The sequence below is a fragment of the Oncorhynchus clarkii genome, chromosome 27 (assembly GCF_045791955.1).
Source record: "Oncorhynchus clarkii lewisi isolate Uvic-CL-2024 chromosome 27, UVic_Ocla_1.0, whole genome shotgun sequence".
In the NCBI taxonomy this organism is placed as follows: domain Eukaryota; kingdom Metazoa; phylum Chordata; class Actinopteri; order Salmoniformes; family Salmonidae; genus Oncorhynchus; species Oncorhynchus clarkii.
Window position 1 is genome coordinate 5978193 of NC_092173.1, and position 21970 is coordinate 6000162.

At 44.4% G+C, this 21970-nt stretch overlaps 1 protein-coding gene across 2 annotated transcripts; it reads left to right on the forward strand.

Annotated features, from left to right (window-relative positions):
• Positions 1-8593: 8593 nt before the first annotated feature.
• On the forward strand, positions 8594-21599 carry LOC139385514 (neutral amino acid transporter B(0)-like). 2 transcript variants are annotated; one of them, XR_011628960.1, is made up of 9 exons: positions 8594-9290; positions 15751-15793; positions 16195-16263; positions 16431-16597; positions 16913-17146; positions 17390-17584; positions 17805-17939; positions 18139-19049; positions 19216-21599. XR_011628960.1 is itself a non-coding variant. In XM_071130636.1 (8 exons), the coding sequence occupies exons 1-8, from the start codon at positions 8767-8769 to the stop codon at positions 18377-18379; spliced, it is 1608 nt and encodes a 535-aa protein (XP_070986737.1). In that variant the 5' UTR covers positions 8594-8766; the 3' UTR covers positions 18380-21599. The 2 variants fall into 2 exon arrangements, 1 of the variants encoding a protein (XP_070986737.1); XM_071130636.1 differs by having other exon boundaries at positions 18139-21599.
• Positions 21600-21970: the final 371 nt, after the last annotated feature.

Genomic DNA, 21970 nt, shown 5'->3' on the forward strand with positions numbered 1-21970 from the left:
TGCTGAAATTATTCCAGTGTAACAGTGACTCAGCATATTGGTCAACAGCCTCTATTCATGCTCTCTCTCTCTCTCTCTCTCTCTCTCTCTCTCTCTCTCTCTCTCTCTCTCTCTCCCCATCTCTCTTTTGACACACACTCTCTCTACTCTTTCTCTCTCTTTTCATTCTGACCATTGACAGTATTTTTTTTTGTGGAAAAAAGCTAAGAGTGGGGGAAAAAGGACTAAAAAAAAAACGTTTGTCAAAAAAAGATTGTTCTCTGTTAGGATCTTATTAACCTGAGGCAATTGTAGGCTACTGTACAAGATTGGTAAAATGACAAATTCGTCTTCTTCTGTGCTGGCTGACTTTTTTAGAGGACATCTCTCCTCCCTTCTTCTCCCTCCTACCTCTTTTGTTGTTGTACTTTTACTCATGGTGCCACTGCCAACAGTAACGGCAGTAACTTCCTCTAGCTTTACAGTCAGTAAAGCCTCCTTGTTTTTATGCCTTCGTCTACTGCAGGCTAGCACCTGGACAGGAAAGGGGCATGGTTCGCTGCCAGACTGGAGGACTAAAAACATTGGATTGTGTTTCTCACCTACTTCCTTTCTGCTCTGCCAGCCTTTTCCCATACCACCTGAGACCCCAGTCCATTGTGTCAGCCCCATTTTCAGTGGTCACATGACAGGCCTATCTCCTTCCCTGGCCAGACTGTTCTGGTTCTGCCAACAATACTACATGCATAACATCACTGCTCACATTTAGACTGGAGACTAAGTCACATTGTACTCTGTGCCAAAGTAACACAACATGAACTCAAGGAAGTCTCAAGGAGCTTGACCGTGGTCTTTTGCTCTGCAAATAGGTCTCGAATGGCCAAAGGAAGTAAGACAATGTAGCTCAAGAGATATGTCTTATGTTTGAGTTTATTTGAGTTTAGATTATTTTTTTACAGGGACAGTGCACATTAATCAACGTTTCAGTAAAAGTGCCGGTTTTAGCCAGCCGGCTAATTTTAAACCGCAGTCCCTGGGCAGGTTATTAAAAACAATTACAATATATATATATATATATATATATATATATTACAATAGCAACATAGGACAAGAAAGACGTGGCATACAGACAGAGCAACATAGGACAATCAAGACGTAGCATACAGACAGAGCAACATAGGACAAGCAAGACGTAGCATACATACAGAGCAACATAGAACAAGCAAGACGTGTCATACAGACAGAGCAATATAGGACAAGAAAGACGTGTCATACAGACAGAGCAACATAGTACAAGAAAGACGTGTCATACAGACAGAGCAACATAGTACAAGAAAGACGTGTCATACAGACAGAGCAACATAGTACAAGAAAGACGTGTCATACAGACAGAGCAACATAGGACAAGCAAGACGTGTCATACAGACAGAGCAACATAGGACAAGAAAGACGTGTCATACAGACAGAGCAACATAGTACAAGAAAGACGTGTCATACAGACAGAGCAACATAGTACAAGAAAGACGTGTCATACAGACAGAGCAACATAGTACAAGAAAGACGTGTCATACAGACAGAGCAACATAGGACAAGAAAGACGTGTCATACAGACAGAGCAACATAGTACAAGAAAGACGTGTCATACAGACAGAGCAACATAGGACAAGCAAGACGTGTCATACAGACAGAGCAACATAGGACAAAAAGCAGCAGGACAAAATTCATAAAAGCAACAAAGTGTTTCCACACCTCACAAGCTACAGACGACAGACAACATGGAAAGCGGCAACACGCAGCTAGGGACCATGTTCACAAATCTGATTGACCTTTGGCCATGTCTTCAAGCATTTTGTGAAAGTGTGATATGTGGTGCAGTTATGTGTGTCTGATGGCAGTGTGTTCCAGACATGGGAAGCTCTCACAGCGAAAACGAATTTACTAAAGGTGCTTTTCCTTAAGGGAACTATACAGTCACCTCTCATGGTAGACCTTGTGGATCTGCTGCCATATGTTTGGGTTTTCTGTTTAACAAAAATACTGAGTGGAGGGGGAACCAGGCCATTTAGGATCTTGAATACAAGACATGCTTCGATGTATTGCACAAGATTTTCCCAACTCAGGAGCTCATGCTTTCTGAGGATGTAACAGTGATGATGGCTATTGGGCTTCCTATCAAGCACTTTGAGAGCCTGTTTGAAGACAGACTGAATAGGTCTTATTGTTGTGCAGCAAGCTTGGGCCCAACTAGTCAAGCAGTATGTTAAGTGGGGGAGTATCATAGATTTGAAGTACAGTTTTACTACCTCTGTAGCCAAACAATTTCGTATAAATCGGAAATTAGCTAGGTTGAATTTGGTTATTTGAATGACCTTTTTCACATGCTTTTTAAAAGAGGGGTTGGAATCAAGTATGATGCCAAGGTACTTAAAGTCAGATACCACCTGGAGCTTCTCCCCTGACACATAGACATTATGTCAGAGAGTGTTTGCGTGTCGTCACTTTTTTAAATATACTTTTTTAACCTTTATTTAACTAGGCAAGTCAGTTAAGAACAAATTCTTATTTTCAATGATGGCCTAGGAACAGTGGGTTAACTGCCTTATTCAGGGGCAGAACGACAGATTATTACCTTGTCAGCTCTGGGATTTGATCTTGCAACCATTTTGGTGACTAGTCCAACGCTCTAACCACTAGGTTACCTGCCTCCCTTCAATGCTTTTGTCCAATAGCAGTGAGTTAGACAGGAGGAAGGTGAGTGTGTGTATGCGTGAGTGTGTGTACACGTCTGTGATATTGAGCAGACTGAGACAGATAGACCCCCCCCCCCCCCATGGGAGAGAATGGCGTAAATGATGCCTCAGAATAGAAACCACTTTTCACCTTATTATCTGAACATAAAACCTGTTATCATGGAAACTACTAACAGCCAGGACCTTAGAGGACAAGGATGTTATCTTTTCCATGGGACCAAGATATCTATTTAAGGTTAAAGGGATACTTTAGGATTTTGACAATGAAGCCCTTTATCTACCTTCCCAGAGTCAGATGAATTCGTGGATACCATTGTTATGTCTCTGCGTGCAGTTCAAAGGAAGTTGCTAACTAGCGTTAGCGCAATTGCTAACTATGAGTGGAAGTCTATGGTAACTGCTGTTGCTGACCAAGCAAATCCAAAATTCAAAAGCCATTTATGTTCAGTCAGCCTCTATAAGATTGAACAATTCAAGATTTGTGCTTGTGTATATGTGCACACAGGCTGTGTGAGCTTTTCAGTGACAGTTGATGACATGTAAGGCAATGTGTCTGTGTCTGTGTGTACGCATGTGCAACATGATAATTGTTAATATGGTAGGCGCAATCATGCATGTGTGTATGATTGTGTGTCTCAGGGGGAGGGCGGTGTGTATGTGTCTGTGTGTGCGAGCGTGCGTGTGCATGTGCAGCGTGAGGGGAGGCCAGTGTTGACACAGAGGCGTCAGGGTCAGTGAGGTCGTCTGCATGCAGTTGTGATACGCGCAGGGGGGACGCACAGTGGGTTTGTGTACAGACACTCCATCCCCGTGTGTGTTTTCATTAGAGGCGCCCTGCTTCACAAAACTCTCACAGCACTTACTCTTCACGCTGCTCTGACTATCCAACGCACCTCTCTCACAGAGTCTCACAGAGGAATGCACAATTTCACAGGGACACAACGATTCTTCGAAACATCACTCACCCAGTTGTGGTGCAACAAAGACAAAGCCTGAGATAACACAAGCCAGGGCGGAGAGGAGAGCCTCCTACTGCTCTCTCATGGCTGAATTTAAATTTCTAACTGTTAAAAGGTGCCTTTCCCACCAATGTGTACCCTTGAGAGGCGGGTTCAAAGAGGGCTCTGATTATTTTCTCAGTATAAGCTAACCTGGAGAATAGTGGCACCCCGACAGAGACTGCCTACTATCAGAGATGGGGCACCGTTCTCCCTGACATTGAGATTCTGTCCCTTTTTTTACGAATCCAAAACCATAATTTGTGGGGAGATCGGGTCAGGTCTCTCTCTCTTTCTCTCTGTATCAGGGATGAGGGAGGGAGAACACAAAATAACATTTCAAGGATAGCACAGATGGAATGTTCAGGGAGGTGCTCTGTTTGAAAGACTGTGATTGGTTATATTCTGCCCCACATCTTCATTGAATATAGGTAGAGAATATGGTGACTCACAGAGTCAATGGTTCAATATGTCCAGATGGCTCCATCTTCCCTCTCCCCTCAAACACACAGATCTACTCGGTTTTGGACTCATATCACTTTGATGATGTACTGTACTGTATCTATACATTGCACTCTCAGCTCCAACCACTCCCTACTGCTTCAAGTCCCCAAGACACATCTCTGAACTATGGGGGACCGAGCCTTCATGCTCCCTTGCCCCTCGCCTATGGAATGCTCTCCCTCACCATCTGAGAGCTGCTCCATCACTCTGAACTTTTAAAACTGGCCTTATAAGAGTCTAAGTCATTGGGGGAGGGGGTTTCTAAGCTTACATATAGAATTGTTTTAATATGGTCACACCATGGATCATTTAGCTATTTGATTTAGAATTTTAGGACCCCTTTAGGTATCTTAAATATTAAAAATAAATGATTTGATAAAATTTTGAAACTATGAAATATCACATATGGAATCATGTAGTAACCAAAAAAGTGTTAATCACAATATATTTTATATTTGAGATTCTTCAAAGTAGCCAACCTTTGCCTTGATGACAGCTTTGCACACTCTTGGCATTCTCAACCAGCTTCACCTGGAATGCTTTTACAACAGCCTGGAAGGACTTCCCACATATGCTTGAGCACTTGTTGGCTGCTTTTCCTTCACTCTGTGGTCCAACTCATCCCAAGCCATCTCAATTGGGTTGAGGTTGGGTAATTGTCGAGGGCAGGTCATCTGATGAAGCACTCCATCACTCTCCTTCTTGGTCAAATAGCCCTTACACAGCCTGTAGGTGTGTTGGGTCATTGTCCTGTTAAAAAACAAATAACAGTCCCACTAAGCGCAAACCAGATGGGATGGCGTATCGCTGCAGAATGCTGTGGTAGCCATGCTCATTAAGTGTTCCTTGAATTTGAAATAAATCCCAGACAGTGTCACCAGCAAAGCACCATCACACCTCCTCCATGCTTCATGGTGGGAACCACACATGCAGAGATCATCTGTTCACCTACTCTGCGTCTCACAAAGACACGGCTGTTGGATCCAATAATGACACATTTGGACTAATCATCAAATTTGGACTCCATTGCTCGTGTTTCTTGGTCCAAGCAAGTCTCTTCTTCTTATTGGTGTCCTTTAGTAGTGGTTTCTTTGCAGCAATTCGACTATGAAGGCCTGAATCATGCAGTCTCCTCTGAAAAGTTGATGTTGAGATCTGTATGTTACTTGAACTCTGTGAAGCATTTATGTGGGCTGCAATTTCTGAGGCTGGTAACTAATGAACGTATCCTCTGCTGCAGATGTAACTCTGGGTCTTCCTTTCCTGTGGTGGTCCTTATGAGAGCCAGTTTCATCACTGCATTTGATGGTTTTTGCGACTGCAGTTGAAGAAACTTTCAAAATTCTTGAAATGTTCCGTATTGACTGACCTTCATGTCTTAAACTGTCGTTTCTATTTTCTTATTTGAGCTGTTCTTGCCATAATATGGACTTGGTATTTTACCAAATAGGGCTATCTTCTGAATACCACCCCTACCTTGTCACAACACAACTGATAGGCTCAAATGCATTAAGAAACAAATCAAATTGAGATGCAGACTTGCTTCTATAGCCACAAGTCATAAACCCCACCCATAAACCATAAACCCCACCCATATCTACAATTTCTCATCTTACATTTTTATTTTAAACCTAACTCTGACCTTAAATTAAGCCTGAAAATATATATTTATTGTATCCAATTTTGACATTGTGGATGTGGAATCTGAATTTGTGACCTGTGAAATCTGACTTTGTGGGTATAGAAGCTAGTGGAAACCTTGATTGAGGAAAAGAGGCACACGGGAAGGGGCGGGGTCATATGAACGTGTGAGTGTCTGTGTGTTAGAGACCCCCAGAATGCTCAGGTTTAAACTCCCATTCACCACCTCTGCAAGTGTTATAATGTCAAAATACGTTTGTTGATCACCAAATATGGAGTTTCACTGAGCAACTAATGTATCTTAATTTACTCCTTAAGGTTGGTTTGTAGCTACAATCACTCGTTACGGCCACAAACAGGTTGGAAGCCTACAACAGCTCAATACATTGGAGGTGCCGAAGAGGCATTTTTGAAGTACATACCGGCCGTGTCACGGGAGTAAATTAAGATAGTTACTGGTGTACTGGTTCAATGGATGCATAGCTATGTAGCCAATCTGTGGATGGACCCTAAATAAAAAATATTTGTTCAGAACAGTGGTTCTAATTGCTTCCACGGTTAATCATTAATACCTAAGAAATTCGCAGAAAATGACAGAGTGAAGGATCAAACTGCAATTGAAAGTCCTGCCTCAGTAGCCTCCTTCACTCATGCTGCCAAACATGCCCTTATTTTAAGTGTCTCTGAAATGGAAAAACAATTGTAACCATTTCCCTGTTTGGCCGCTAGGTTTGCTCATGGTTGCCCTACGTATTTGTTGCATAAAAAATATAAGGAAAGCTATTAGTGTTGCCAGTACAGACATTGGTGAAAAACACAATTGCATAGTAAACTGTCCTTTGGAGGCTTCTGCTGTGCACGAGTGATGTATGGATGTCCCATTCCCTATGGTTGTTTATCTCTCCTTAGTCCCTAACACTTGTTGCATTTTTGAAGGACACTCGCCCACCGAGGGACATTCGAAAACGAGGGGGGAGGGCTAAAATGAGTATTGGGATTGAGCCAATGGCCGTGTTCGAGATCATCAAAACGACTGCAGGTGAGTGGCGACTGACTGATCTACAAATCACTTTGCATCATAAATAATGACTCAATATTATTTGCAGATCAGTCCGTCAGTCACAATTTATCCATGATAAAATGTGGTTATGAGCCTCTCGAACACGGCCAATGGCTTTCAGTTCTGTAGCCTTCACCAAGTGAGTGCCAAAGTGAATATTTTGTTATAATTGAAATTAAACTCTCTATGACAATACATTTCATATATCATAAGGACATACTTTGACAGCCTAGTTTTACCCTAACACAGTGGTCTGAATCTCCTGGTTTGCAGGCACATCGGGCAGGTCACATTATGCTGGCTTGCAAAGTGATATGGAATTCCCAGCCAGAGTTAGGATATCCAATTTGTTTTACTTTTAATCACCCGCAACCTGCATTTGGAATGACTGCAACCTGCATTTGGAATGACTGCAACCTGCATTTGGAATGACTGCAACCTGCATTTGGAATGACTGCAACCTGCATTTGGAATGACTGCAACCTGCATTTGGAATGACTGCAACCTGCATTTGGAATGACTGCAACCTGCATTTGGAATGACTGCAACCTGCATTTGGAATGACTGCAACCTGCATTTGGAATGACTGCCAAGATAAGAGAACGAGACTAACTAAACCACCTAAACTGGAACAACCATCTCCGTAACGGGTTGGATTAGTTTAGAAAAATGTGTTTTATTTATCTTTGTCTGGCATAAAATCAACACATTTATGTGCATACAAAAACACACACATTGAAACAAAAATTAAATCTAAAAATAGACTGGCAATAGAACATGCTGGGAAATATGACAACGATGGGAGGGGTTTTTGAGTGTGTGATGATTGTACCTTCTTTATAGTCAACATTTTTGGTACAAAAATGTACCATTATACTAGATTATCTGCACATGTACCCTAAAAGGTACCACACCATGTTATATTATATGTGTACCTTGAAATGTACATTATGTGTATTTTAATATTTTTGTACCCCATGGAACAAATACCGTACCCTTAACCGTAACCTTTTTTTCTGAGAGCGAATGACAAGTTTAATGGGCTCCTGAGTGGCACAGTGGTCTAAGGTACTGCATCTCAATGCAAAAGGTGCCCATGGTTCAAATCCAGGCTGTATCACATATGGCCCTGATTTGGAGTCTCATAGGGCGACGCCCAGGTTTGGCCAGGGAAGGCGTCATTTTAAATAAGAATTTGTTAACTGACTTGCCTAGTTACATAAAGAACATTGTATATACAGTATATATTTATCACTGCGGCTGATGCAATCCAGCCCTTTGTGTAATTTAGGGCAGTGATAGGCTACCATGCAGGATTGAGAAATACTGATCTATCCTAATTTTAGTGTACTTCTAATTGCTAAAATGTAATGTCATTCATGTCATTTAAACATGAACATAAAAATAAGCATGATTTAATTGCTCATTATGTGTTTACTTATTTGTCCCATTGGAATATTTGAATTGTGCAGTTATGGTTTAGAAAATGTCAAATTATATTGCTCCTTTTCTATTAGATTTGTACAATTATTTTGGTATTAGGACAGATGGCCTAGGTAAATGCCTTTTTGATTAGGAATGGTTGGGGGACCTGCATGCAGGAGCCCGCCCCTGTGTGACGTCCTTACCAACGTGTCTATTTCGTGGAGAGATAGCGCGGGTCGGGTTATAAATTACGCGCTGAGAGGCACAGCAACACACGGACAACCCGGGCCATTTCGCTAAAATACAAGCCCATTACTACCGCCAACAGCTACACCAACAGACAATATAGTCAAACATTTTCTTCATATAAGTATTTCGTTCCTTTTTTAAGGTACACTCAGGGCGCACAATGGCAGAAAACATGGAGGGGAAGGTATCCAACGGAGAAGCGCATCTTGATGAGCCGGTAGCCAACGGACTCCGCCACAAGAAGTGTTCCAACGAGACAACCGTGGAGAAAATAAAGAGGTTAGTCATGGCCAACTTGCTGGTGATTCTCACAGTGGCCGGGGTGATCATCGGGGTGTTCATCGGACTTGGTGTGCGCCACATGGAGCTGAGCAGGACACAGATCCTCTACGTGGGCTTCCCCGGCGAGCTGCTCATCCGGCTGTTGAAAATGATCATCATCCCCCTGGTGGTGTGCAGCCTGGTGTCCGGGGCGGCCAGCATCGACCCCAAAGCTCTGGGCAAGCTGGGTGGCTGGGCGATGATTTTCTTTTTGGTCACCACTTTAATTGCATCAGCCATCGGGGTGATCATGGCGTTCATCATCTCCCCCGGATCAAACACCGGCTCCAAGCCAATTTTGTCGGATGACGGCGAGCTGCCCCAGGCCAAAGAAGTGGTGGACTCCTTCTTGGACCTGATCAGGTGAGATCATGGCAGGGGTGGTGATTTAGGCTTAGCAAAAAGGGCAGACGGGCTGATGTGGCATCTATCCATTTGGGGGTAGTTCACTGCCTTGTTTTGTCACCATGACAAAGTGCTCACACGTGGCAGACCCATTAGCCAACAGCAAGCTAACGAACCCACTGTTTGAATTTGACCGGGTCTCCTTTTTGATGTTGCTTTGTTCCCCCAAATTAGGCATACATTCCCATATATGAATTAGAAAACCGAGCAAAGTAGTCTGGCTGCGCTTGTATCGTCTTTAACACTTTTACAGTCAGTGCTCTCTTGCTGTGTCAGTACAAATAAGGTATCTTGAAACTGTGAAGGGTGGGTACTCTCAGCCCTGCTTTCTGGGATTGTTGGTGATATCCGCGACATCCAGTTTAATTAAAGGCACAGTATCCCCCAACCGGCCGGGGTTCCCTTCGCCCTGCGCCCAGAAAAGAATCTCGCATACCTCGGTCAAGTCCACACACCGTGCCATCATAGCGAGACGGTTGAGAAGGTATCGGTGTGCTAACGAGCTTTAGTAGTTGCTAACTACACTAGCCAGCCAATGAATTCCTCTTGCTGTAACATAGGGGGGGTAGTTGCATCAGCTCATGGTGCAGCCGGTTAAATCCTCGGAAGTTTATTCAGCGTCCAAAGACAGATGGATGTCTTGACCTGTCCCCTCTTGTCATTCCAACCCTCTTATCATCAGAAAAAAAATTACAACCTGTTTAGCCTACATACCTGATAGTATGTAACACATGCATGTGCTTAGGACAAATACACTGCATGGGAAACATTGTAATGATCGTCGTAGCGTGTGTGGGGCGGTAGTTCTGAGTAGGTTTTTAGGCTGGCCCCTTTCTTTCTAGGAATAGACCCTTGTATTTCCAAAAATGGGCAGTACGTTTCGTTCCAGCCGTGTGTTTTTTTTTTAGACACGGACGAGGAACGATTTCTTGAACATTCCGTTCTTTCAAATAAAACTTGTGTTGGTCACATACACGTGTTTAGCAGATGTTATTGCGAGTGTGGCGAAATGCTCTTGCTTCTAGTTCCCCGACAGTGCAGCAATATCTAACAATGTTTGGTAGTGAGTGGAAACGCCAAGGGGATGCTTCATATTTATACATCCCGTGACCTATCTTGTCTCATTGTTCTCTGTGCTTCTACTGCTTTGATGCCCTAAAAGCCTCTCAAGCGTATGAGTCAAGTCGTTTTGACTGGCCCGGGAGAGGGTGATCTCTTCTAAATGGAGAGCAAAAGGTGTTAGTGGAGGAATGTGTGCGCGTGTGTCGAGCCACTCCCTTTTGTACTTCTATTTATCTAAAGGATGACCACGGCTATGCCAAACTGAGCCTTGATTCAGAAACAAACCATCCTTTTTTACTAATTTAATATACCGTACATTTCTACATTGAGCGTACTTCTACGCACTCGCTCTCAATGTAACCTCGCTGTTGGGTTTAGGAAGGAAGTGGTGAACAGTTTGTCACCAAAGCCTCATGTTGGCGCCTACAGTACTCAAAATCCACTAGGAATGTGGTACAAAAGTGTCAGTCTGCCGCGAGCCCTTACTGCAACAGAACTGATGTCATAAAACAAACTATTTGCTGGACCTTGGGTGTTGTAAACCGTCTCCATACACTGCTGTTCCATAGCATCAGGTTGTGTTACAGATACCCCCTACAGTGACTGTTAACAGGAAGTGCTCAACTGTCAAAAGGTCCTTTGTGCGCATGTCACAAATTTCCTGCATCACAGGCACATCATAGGCGAGGGGAGTCATGCCCCCCCCCCACTGCTAGATTAGGCCTACTAGTTAGGGGTTTTCGAACCTAAACATCTTGCCAATCATTTAGCCTATCACATGTTGTGCCTCAATTGGATAATAAAGAACGGGCTATTCTCCAGGGCTCGAACTGAACTAAAGGACCCTGTGTTTTCCGGTAGGATTAGAAACCTGACTAGACCACACCCAATCTACAGAGAAGTCATTGTTTATGGTGTGCCCTCTCGTCTTTTCACCATTAAAAAAAGCGCCTCGCTCAGGTTATTTCAATTCATTTGGAGGCCCATTCTTCACACAACCTAAACGAGGCCTATGTCTGTTTCTTTGGGTTTATAAAGAGAAGCACATGTAGCGTCTCTGGCTGCATGGCATCAATTTAGTCTCGAGACTCCTTGAGATGTAGTCTAGTATGGATTGATGCCAGTTTCTGCCAGCGGCTTACTTCTTGTAAAACAATTAGCTAGCAAGGCAGATGTACTATTTTGCTCTATCTGGCAGAGGGAAGGCAGCCAAAAGCACCACCCCATATATCAAATCAAATTTATTTATATAGCCCTTCGTACATCAGCTGATATCTCAAAGTGCTGTACAGAAACCCAGCCTAAAACCCCAAACAGCAAGCAATGCAGGTGTAGAAGCACGGTGGCTAGGAAAAACTCCCTAGAAAGGCCAAAACCTAGGAAGAAACCTAGGGAGGAACCAGGCTATATACTCAACCTTTAAATTATTTATGAAGTTCACAATCTTTTTTGTTGTTGTTGTCAGTCAGCTGCTCTGTTCCTCCCGGTCAGCATTATGGGTGACCTCTAAACCTCAAAATTCATTGTGGGTGGTGAAAGTCAGAGGCTACTTTCCAAAGTCTGTCTCAGCCTTCAGCTAGTCCAGACCCCCTAGGTCCCAGTCCAGACCCCCTAGGTCCCAGTCCAGACCCCCTAGGTCCCAGTCCAGGAAAATGTCCTAAATACACTTCAAACTGTTATCAAACTCAGATTACACGGGTGGGGTGGAATTGGGTAATGCATATGCTTTAGTTTATAATCCTTCACCTATAGTTGTCGTTATGACTTAGTAACTCGCCCTTTGCATAATACAAGTTGCGACAGGGTGGTCTCTCCTTCCAAATCCAACGCATAAGGAATCTACTCGTTTATAATACTTCATTTCTATGTTTTCAATTCGGATTAGTCTTTCTTGGATGCGTGTGGCTCTCGGCGGGGAATCAATGAGAAAGGTTGTCAGTCTCGGGAGGACACACACAGACACACAGAAAGGCCACAAAGGATGATGGTTAATTGTGCCGCTTGCGTGGCTCATTAAAGCGACCACTCTCTGTCGGGGTCCCGTTTTGGCAGCGGCCGGCCCGAAGAGCAGTTCACTACAGCAGAAACGAGGATCCCTTTAAAGTATGCACGCTCACACACTGTATTTCAATTCCTCTCTCTCTCTCGCTCCTCCGTTCTCTCGCATACATACTAACACAATATCACAAACAGTTGTGGCAGGTTCTCGTAGTTACAAATGAACTACGACCGGCTTAAACCGGTCAATGGGTTAAATAAAGGTCATAAACCAACTGAAGTGGGATACGGCATCACATTTCCCGACCAGGTACGATAAACCCTCCCTCCCCTTCCACATCCTGGTATACTTTGCTGCTTATCTCACAAGAGGGTTGCCGGGCACCTTAATTGCGAGGACGGGCTGGTGGTAATGGCCGGAGCGGAATCAGTGGAATGGGATGCCCTTGGATCCGTTCCAGCCATTATTATGAGCCGTCCTCCCCTCAGCAGCCTCCGCTGCTTATATCCACCTGGCTCTCATCTGTTTTTGCTCTCCCGCCTGTCAGCCCAATGCGTCGTTCACAGGTATGCAGGCAGTGTTGTACCTCTTGTTTGTTTACGGATCAAGGTTTGATATGCCCAGTAACTCATTCACATGGAGTGACTGGTAGTGTTGGACTTCAGTTGAAAGTCATTGTCTGTCCCGTTTTCGACTTGTTAGTTTAACCCCGAGACGTAAACCCACAGACAAACATACAGGACAATGGAGGGTAGCTGTTATACGTAGACGGCGTTAAGAGAGAAGGGCGGCGCTACTATTCACTGGATTTGAATGGGGAGGCAAGTCATTTAAAAAAAAAAGCCTTGGGACAAAATAATTGGTCTGCAGGAACAAAGAAAGGTGGAGGTAGAGTATCAGGTGTTGCGTCAATCACCCCCCCCCCCCCTTCCTGTAACATGCCTCTACAGTTCGCTCTCTATGGCATTTGGTTCACCTACCTGAGCAGTATTTCAGGAGTGTCCAAGACAGAGAAAGCGTTTATTATATATTTTTTTATATATACATTTTTTTATATACCTTTTTATATACTTATATATAAAATTCTTATTTACAATGACAGCCTACCCCGGCCAAAACTGGGCCGATTGTGCGCCACGCTATGGGACTCCTAATCACGGCCGGATGTGATGCAGCCTGGATTCGAACCAGGGACTGCAGTGACGCCTCTTGCACTGTAAACACAACACACAGGCAGGCTGTGTTGTGTGTATTTATGCTGTTTTACCAGCCCCTTCGCTCTTTACTCAAACACCACGGTAATGCGAATACAGTACCAACCCGCTATTACACTAAGCGTGTACACCGCATTGATGGCAAAATGTAAACTGCACATTTTTACAATAACATGACAAACGGAGGCGTACGCACGGCTGGACGCACGCACACACCGACCGCATGCCAAAACTGGACCCTGGCCGAGATGGGTTACGGTTTAATATGTGCTCCGTTGCACGTTCAAAGTAGTGTGTCTACTTTTCCTTGGGTGTTTGGGTCTAGATCCGGCTGCCACCCGGGAGCGTTTGTTTCGCTTGAGGGTGTTTCTGTACTGGTCAGGGAGGGTGTATCAGTCCTTCGCCTGCAGCCCCGTTTGCGTTGTCTTTTTCCCTCGGTCTATTCCAACCACCACCCGATGTCCCAGCGTCTAGCCGCGTTAATTTGGCTTTAATGACCGTGGTGGCATTGGGTTGTCATGACACGGCCCACGGTGACATTGGGTTGTTATGACACGGCCTACCAGGAAGTAAAAATAAGGAAGGGGGGGGGGGGGGTTAGGTGGGGTCAGCCGGGTATTAAATCTAAACAGAGATATGTGGCCATCGTCCAGCGAGTTTTGGGCAGGCAGACGGTTGTCCGCTGAAACTTGACACCCACGTTAACGTCACTGCTTCCTGTTTCTGTGGAATCTTCACTCCCAGCCAGAGCAAGATGTTTTTATTTATTTAACTAGGCAAGTCATTTCCGTTCCCTTTAAAATATATATATATATATATATACCAAGTCCTGCGACAGCCATGGAAGTGGAGTGTGTTGAATTGACAGGGTTTGTTAGACGGTAGCGGTCAGCTTCCTAGAAGTGTGGTTTAAGGGCCACTTCTACCTTAACTCATTCTACCCTCGGTCACATGGTTGCGGCCGTTTAATCCCACAATGCGTTGTTTCCTGTCCCGCCCGTGTTCAGGTCAGAAAGAGCTGCAGGATAAACACACGAAACAAGTTCATCCCTTATTACTTTAAATCTATATGGATGTTGACGGAGAGGGACGTGTGGGGGTGTGACTTAGTGCTCTGAGGAGAGTTGGCCTGTATGTGGCTTTATTAAGGAGTGGTACAGTAACCCCACTGGGGTGGGTCTGTGCTGTATCGTAGAGCAGTAATCTGCCCACCTCTCTCTGTGAGGTCTGGGTTTGGGCATGAAATCCCAGCAGCAGCAGTTTTTGGGGGCAGGTCGGAGGATTAAAACACTGACATTTTTTCCCGCTTTTCCCACATGACAGAACTCGTGGTTGGTTCCCTCGTGAGGCGTCGGTGCCCGAGGGTATAGGCGCCGAGTTAGCATACAGGGATCCTGGAAAGATGGCTTAGAAGTTAGAACAAGGAGTTCAGTTAGGTGTTGTATCCCGTGGGTTGTAACCTTTAGCCACAGACCTCGGATCAGTTTACCTTTCCCCAAATTCCATTTTTGGAATGATAAGTTAATGATGGAGATAAATACCCATTGATTTTTGAAGAGTTGAATTCAGAAATGCCTATTTAAGCTTAGTTCAACTGTTGTACCCCACCAGAACTCAAAATATAAGTGCATTTTCGCCAATGTTTGTAAATATACACTGAATAGCATCAAAGAATGGTTAAGGCTATGTGAAGGGTCAGTTCTTGCATCCATAGCTGTGTCTGTTTTTGAGAGGCACGTAGAAAGCTTAGTTACGGTTTCAATTAAGGATTCTCTTTTGAGCCATTTAAGGGGGGAAACTCCAAATGGACTGTAGATGAATGTCCCGTGGCGACTTTTTAGATGAATGTCCCGTGGCGTTCTCTTGTAGAGCCTCTTGTAGAACGCCAAAGGGTACACGGCTCTCCGTATACCGTTACACACCAGAAAGTCAAGCCAATACATTTCAGCCCTGACTGTCACACACCTGCACTAGCAGAGTCCCTCAGAGATGAAGTGACTGAATGTTTCCCTTCCTGTAATCCCCCCCCCCCCATCCCCATATTCTGGTTTCTAGCTGTGGTTTCTGATCATAATTAGGGTCACTGTCAGCACAGCTGTTGCCTTTGTAGTGTACTGAATGTGTCTCTTGTTCTCTCTTCCAGAAACATCTTCCCCTCCAACTTGGTGTCTGCTGCCTTTCAGTCTGTGAGTGTCCTCTTGTACTGCACATACAATAGAAGGAGAGACACCGAGACGGAAAGGAATAATCCCACTCAAACTCTTTTTTTTGTGACATTTTTTGTTTTCCTCATTAGTCCGCTGTTGATACGATCCCAATTTTGTTTGCATGTCTGCAATCGCGTTTTCAAGATGCAGGGCTTTCAAAAAGCAAATTGTAATTTGCCCCGCGATGCAAAACGCGTCATCATGATGATGTGGCAAGTTACAATTGGCCGTTTTGAAAGTCAAATATCTTGAAAACGTGATTGCTGACATGCGAAGCATGTCAAGGTTTTTAAGGCTTTAAAAAAAAATCCACATAATTAGTTAAACAGAACACGTCTCGCATCGGTGTGCTAATGAAATATGTCCCTCTCTGTCTGCAGTACGCTACCAGTTACAAGTTTGTGACCAAGAATGTCTCTAATGGCTTGCCCAGCATCACAGTGGAGAAGGTGCGTTGACTTGAATGCCGAAATGAGTTTGTCATCTAAATGGGATGTCACATTTTACTTTCTAATATCTATGGCTGTTGACAGTTTGAACGCATCTAAAAGGGCATCACTCACGCCGACCTGAGTTACCGCATTGTGTTGAGTGGCTTGTGTGTGTGTGTGTCTAGGTTCCCTTTGGCACAGACCAGGACGGTATGAACATCCTAGGACTGGTGGTGTTTGCCATAGTGTTTGGTGTGGCCCTGAGGAAGCTGGGAGAGGAGGGAGAGATCCTCATCAAGTTCTTCAACTCCTTCAACGAGGCCACCATGGTGCTGGTGTCCTGGATCATGTGGTAAGGGAAGCCGTTTGCCCAGCAGCACTGCAGGGACTAGATCTTGGTGTGAGAGAGGATACGCGGATGATGTGTGTGTGCGTTTTGCCACCCCACGTTTGTTCTCTTCCACACGTCAACTCGTGATTTGTACTAATAATATGGTATTTAAATAGTATTTTTCAAGGACCTTAAGTCACTAATTGTTGTATTTGTACTTGCTTCATATGTGGTAATATTGATGCATATTTCTTCTTTTTTTTAAATTGTATTTGTACTTTGGATTGCGTCCTTACAAATTCATAACGGTAACCCACCTCTCCCTCCTCTCTCCAGGTATGCCCCCCTTGGAATCATGTTCTTGGTAGCAGGGAAGATCGTGGAGATGGAGGACGTGGGAAAGCTGTTTGCCAGCCTGGGCAAGTACATTGCTTGCTGTATCGTCGGCCACGCCATCCACGGCCTGCTGGTCCTGCCGGGCATCTACTTTATCATCACCCGCAAGAACCCCTACACCTTCCTGTGGGGCATCTTCACCGCTCTGGCCACCGGCTTTGGAACCAGCTCCAGGTACGGTTGGAGTCACTAGATCACCATACTAGAGAGGATGGTAAAATCCTTAATTACTCTTATACCAAGAATGCTCAACTCCATTACTATGCAGTTAAAATACAATTATTCAAGTGACATGTAACATGTTACCAAAAGTGTTACTGGGAGGAGAAACATTGGTGAATAAGTCAGAACAGAAATTAGCCCTCTTACACACACACACACACACACACACACTCATGCTCTCCCTCTCTCTCTCAGCTCTGCCACCCTGCCCCTGATGATGAAGTGCGTGGAGGAGAACAACGGTGTGTCGAAGCACATCAGTCGTTTCATCCTGCCCATCGGGGCCACGGTGAACATGGACGGTGCCGCCCTCTTCCAGTGTGTGGCGGCCGTCTTCATCGCTCAGCTCAACAACATCCCGCTCAACTTCATCCAAGTCTTCACCATCCTGTGAGTCCCGCTCCCTCTAGTCCGTTTGATTCGGTTCCGTTTGATTCGGTTCCGTGTGATTGTGTTGGGTAAAGCGGAGCAAATTCAAATGTAGTAGCTGTTCTACACGCATGCTAAACAGACTTGAATAAAGCTTGGGTCAAACTCGCCAGGATGAGTATTAGGAAACGCTGTGCTCTTTGAGTGGCTAATTCTCTGCATGTCCCGCCCCCACTGTCAGAGTGACAGCCACGGCGTCCAGTGTGGGAGCAGCAGGGATCCCCGCGGGGGGCGTGCTGACGCTGGCCATCATCCTGGAGGCAGTGGGACTGCCCACCAGCGACATCTCCCTCATCCTCGCCGTCGACTGGCTCGTGTGAGTACCTCGTGTTGACTGCGGTTCTACTGGAACAGCTCCTCCATCACACTCTATAATGCTGTCGTATACATGTCATAACACCCTGTGACCGTTTGTCTGCTTCATACACTTGACACAGCATTGACATGACAAATGAATGCATATGGTGACCACCCTGGGTTTGAATGGTTTAACCGTGGTCGGACCATTGTTTCAGGGACCGTACCTGCACCATTCTGAACGTGGAGGGCGACGCCTATGGAGCCGGACTGCTGCAGTGGTACGTGGACCGCTCTGACAAGCCCAGGGAGGGGCCGGAGCTAAGCGAGGTAAAGCTGGAGGATGGCACGCCCGCCTTGCCGGAGCACTCGCCCCTCATCGAGGAGAAGGAGAGCAGCAGGGGCGCGGGCGACGAGACGGCGGCGGCTCGCGGCTCTGAGAAAGAGTCGGTCATGTAGAGTGTTCGCTGACGTGTCATCGATGACCCTCCGTTTGACCCCTCAATCATGCCAGAAAGGAGGGGAAGAGGGCCTTTTTAGACTTCCATTTAAAGACGATTCCTCTCCTTGTGTCTTCTCTCTTTCTAAGCGAGACTGAGAGATCCAGGTAGGGGGGGTTGGTGGGGGGGGAGAAAGGAGAGTGTGAACAGAGGCTGTTCAGATTTGAACGGGACAGTGTTTTTGATTAAGGACTCTAATTAGAGTCCTTTGAATGCTGCTTTGGTTCAGAAGAGCTGGGCCCTGACTTCCACTCCCTTTTTAAATATTTATAACAGTAACCAGTCTTGAAAAGGCAAATATCTCCATGTTTTCTATATCATAGCCGCATGTACAGTTTGTTTCTCTGTTTATGAAGTAGCCTGCACTAATTCTCACTGTACTCTGTGAGAGTAGATGATGAAAATTCCAAAGTTATCACACAAGATCCTCTGTACTGTATGATGTACCAAATTAAGTTGAATCCTACATTATGTTCCACTGCTGGGAGAAAGGACTTTTCTCACACAAGAACTGTGGCTCTGCTCAATGCTTCTAATCTGTAGCTGTTTTTATCCCAAACATTTCAGTCAGTCTGGGGCCAAGCACAAGAGGGTTTGCACAGTCCAAATGGAGGCTTCATGTTCTCACAGTGGTTTTACAATGTTAAAAGAATGTGTGAGAGGTGTTGCAATAGAGATCCTATTAAATTACTAAGAGGGGAAATGTCATATCTCAAAGTTTCAGAATGGGACAAAATGGCAGCCATCTTGGTCAGGGCGAAATCCAAAAACAGTCATGGGAATGAATGGCAGTAGAGGCATAGGTGATGCATTTCCTGCTTTTACTTAAGCGGGGGGGGGGGGGGGGAGTAAGGCATGTTATACATCATGAATTGTGCTATATTTGAGCTAGTGTATGGCTGTGGATCGACTGCATTGTTTGAATAGGAATGTTGGCATTTTAGCAGTTAATTTGAAAAAATGTATAGGATCATTCCTCAAACTGTCTGGCTAGCTAGCTAATAGACACATGGAGTGCAGATAAATTTTTGTTTTACACTATATTATCACAGCACTGGCAAACCATGGTTGACCACCTCCCTGACCAACACGGCTGACCTTGATACGGAGGTTAATGGCCATTCTAGTGTTTGAATTCTTAATTCTATGGGTGTTGCCCTTCCTGTTCCTTCACTAGGCTAAGAGTCGCAGTAACCTAATGTTGCATGTCCTATGTTTATTGGAGAATAGGACTTCTGGCAGACGAGTGGGAAGATAAGTGGGGGGAGTTACAGTGAGCAAGTCTGAGGCAATTTCATTTAGAGGAATACATTATGAAATTTTGATTTGTCTCTATGACAAAAGTGTATCTTTTAAAGCAAGGGGTTATTGACTGTAGGCCGTTTATCAATTTGTGTTTATTTCACTGCTTTTTTTTTATTTTTTGAAATGTATTTCTTGAATCAGATATACTTCAAAGCAGGCGAGGCCAGTGGCTGAGTAGGAACATACTCGTCAGCCTCTTTTTGGATCAGTTCTACTGTTTTAAATTGTCTCCAAACTGGCTTCCCTTCATCAAGTGAAGAATGTACCTTACCCAAATCATGAACACTTTTTAAAAAAACATTTTATTTGTAGACTTATTAATGTTATTTGAAAGTTTATTTTTGCTAGTTATTTGATGCTTTAATAATTTGTTGGTAATAGCTTTTTATACTCAATGTTTATCATTCTGCACAGAGCCGCTTGAAAACCTTTTGGCGAGACAGCATTTTATTTTATTTAACTAGACAAGTCAGTCCCTATGGGACTCCCGATCACGGCCGGTTGTGATACAGCCCGGGATCAAACCCGGGTCTGTAGTGACACCTCTAGCACTGCAATGCAGTTTCACCACTTTCAATGCAGTTTTACCACTTTCAAAGCAGCAGCACCTATGGGCCAGTAACTTGTGTTCCAGTTCAACACTTACCTGCTCTGTAAACTGTTTTCCTGAGCAAAAATAAGCGACTATAAATCTACTCGCTGAGCTTATTTTTTGGGGGGAAAGTGATTTACAACGGTAAACCTTCAACAGTGAACATACAAGCAAAAACTTTTTAGCATTCGTCTTGGCTATCTTACTGTACTAGCCAGGTTGATTAAGCAATAAGGCCCAGGGGTGTGTGGTATATGGCCAATATACCACGGCTAAGGGCTGTTCTTAAGCACGACACAACGCGGAGTGCCTAGATACAGCCCTTAGCCGTGGTATGTTGGCAATATACCACAAACCCCAGAGGTGCCTTATTGCTATTATAAACTGGTTACCAACGTAATTAGAGCTGTAAAAATAAATGTTTTGTCATGACCGTGGTATACCGTTCATGACCGTGGTACACCATTCAGGGCTTGAACCACCCAGTTTATAAAATCTCTTTTGGAACGTAATTGTCTTAAAGGGACAGCGTCCTATTTTGAGATGTAAAACAAATATTCACAATGACATACTTTTAAAGAAAATAAGGGAATGCAATTAATACTTTATTCTTTAGAACTGCATTGTAATGGCTTGCATTGCGAAATTATATTAAACAGGTTTTTTTATACATATAATAGCCTATTAATAGCTGCATATAGAGAGAAAGCGTGCCAACATATGGGCTCTGCATGACCCCAGTGCATCGATTCTTTAAGGCCCAGTCAGGCCGACTGGCCTATTCGGGCCAGTGAGATAAAAGCTAATAGGCCGTCATTGTAAATAAGAATTGGTTCTTAAAATAACTGACTTGCCTAGTTAAATAAAGGTTAAATAAATAAATTGTGCTGGACCCTGCCATAGCCTATGAATAGGGCCCAGACCATGACCCGGTTCATGAGATTAGGAAAAACTCCAGGCACCAGAAAAGACACCTATGAATTATTTTGCTACGCTACTTTCGAACCTGTGGTGCCACCTCTGATTCTGCAGATTCTGCAGCCCCCCCTGCTGTCTCTTTATGTTTTGTGCAATGCTTTAAAAAAAACATTCCACAGGGTCTTTGGTGTGTGTGTGTGTGTGTGTGTACAGATGTATGTATGTATGTATGTGTGGTGATGGTGGATGTGTAGTCAGTCACCATGGTCACATGACAAAGTTACTAGAGCTGTAGAGAACCACGGTTTTGCTCTGAAATGACTCTGTTATTTCTAGAAATAAAATACTTTTTTATTAATATTCACTTGTTGACTTTGCCTCTTATTTCATATTTCTAAATAATAATACGATAATCTATGACATTTAGCAGGCGCGACTTTCAGCCCTGCCCGTATTCTTTTTGCGCCCCCGGGAATCAAACCCATTATCCTGCCGTTGCAAACGCCATGCTATACCAACGGCGCCACAGAGGACCTAATGGTAATGGCTGTGTACATAAATATTACAAAGGTTGATGTATAGACAGTGTACGGGTAACACCTTCCTAATATTGAGTCGCAACCCCTTTTTGCCCTCAGAACAGCCTCAGTTCGTGGGGGCGTGGACTCTACAACGTGTCGAAAGCATTTTCCAAGGGATGCGGGCCCATGTTGACTCCGACGCTTCACACAGTTG

Bases quoted from the DNA above. Each gene is read 5' to 3' on its own strand.
- LOC139385514 (XM_071130636.1), top strand. From the start codon at position 8,767: ATGGCAGAAAACATGGAGGGGAAGGTATCCAACGGAGAAGCGCATCTT. The intron at 16,598-16,912 runs GTAAGGGAAGCC...TCCTCTCTCCAG, and splicing joins CTGGTGTCCTGGATCATGTG to GTATGCCCCCCTTGGAATCA. The intron at 17,940-18,138 runs GTGAGTACCTCG...CCATTGTTTCAG, and splicing joins CTCGCCGTCGACTGGCTCGT to GGACCGTACCTGCACCATTC.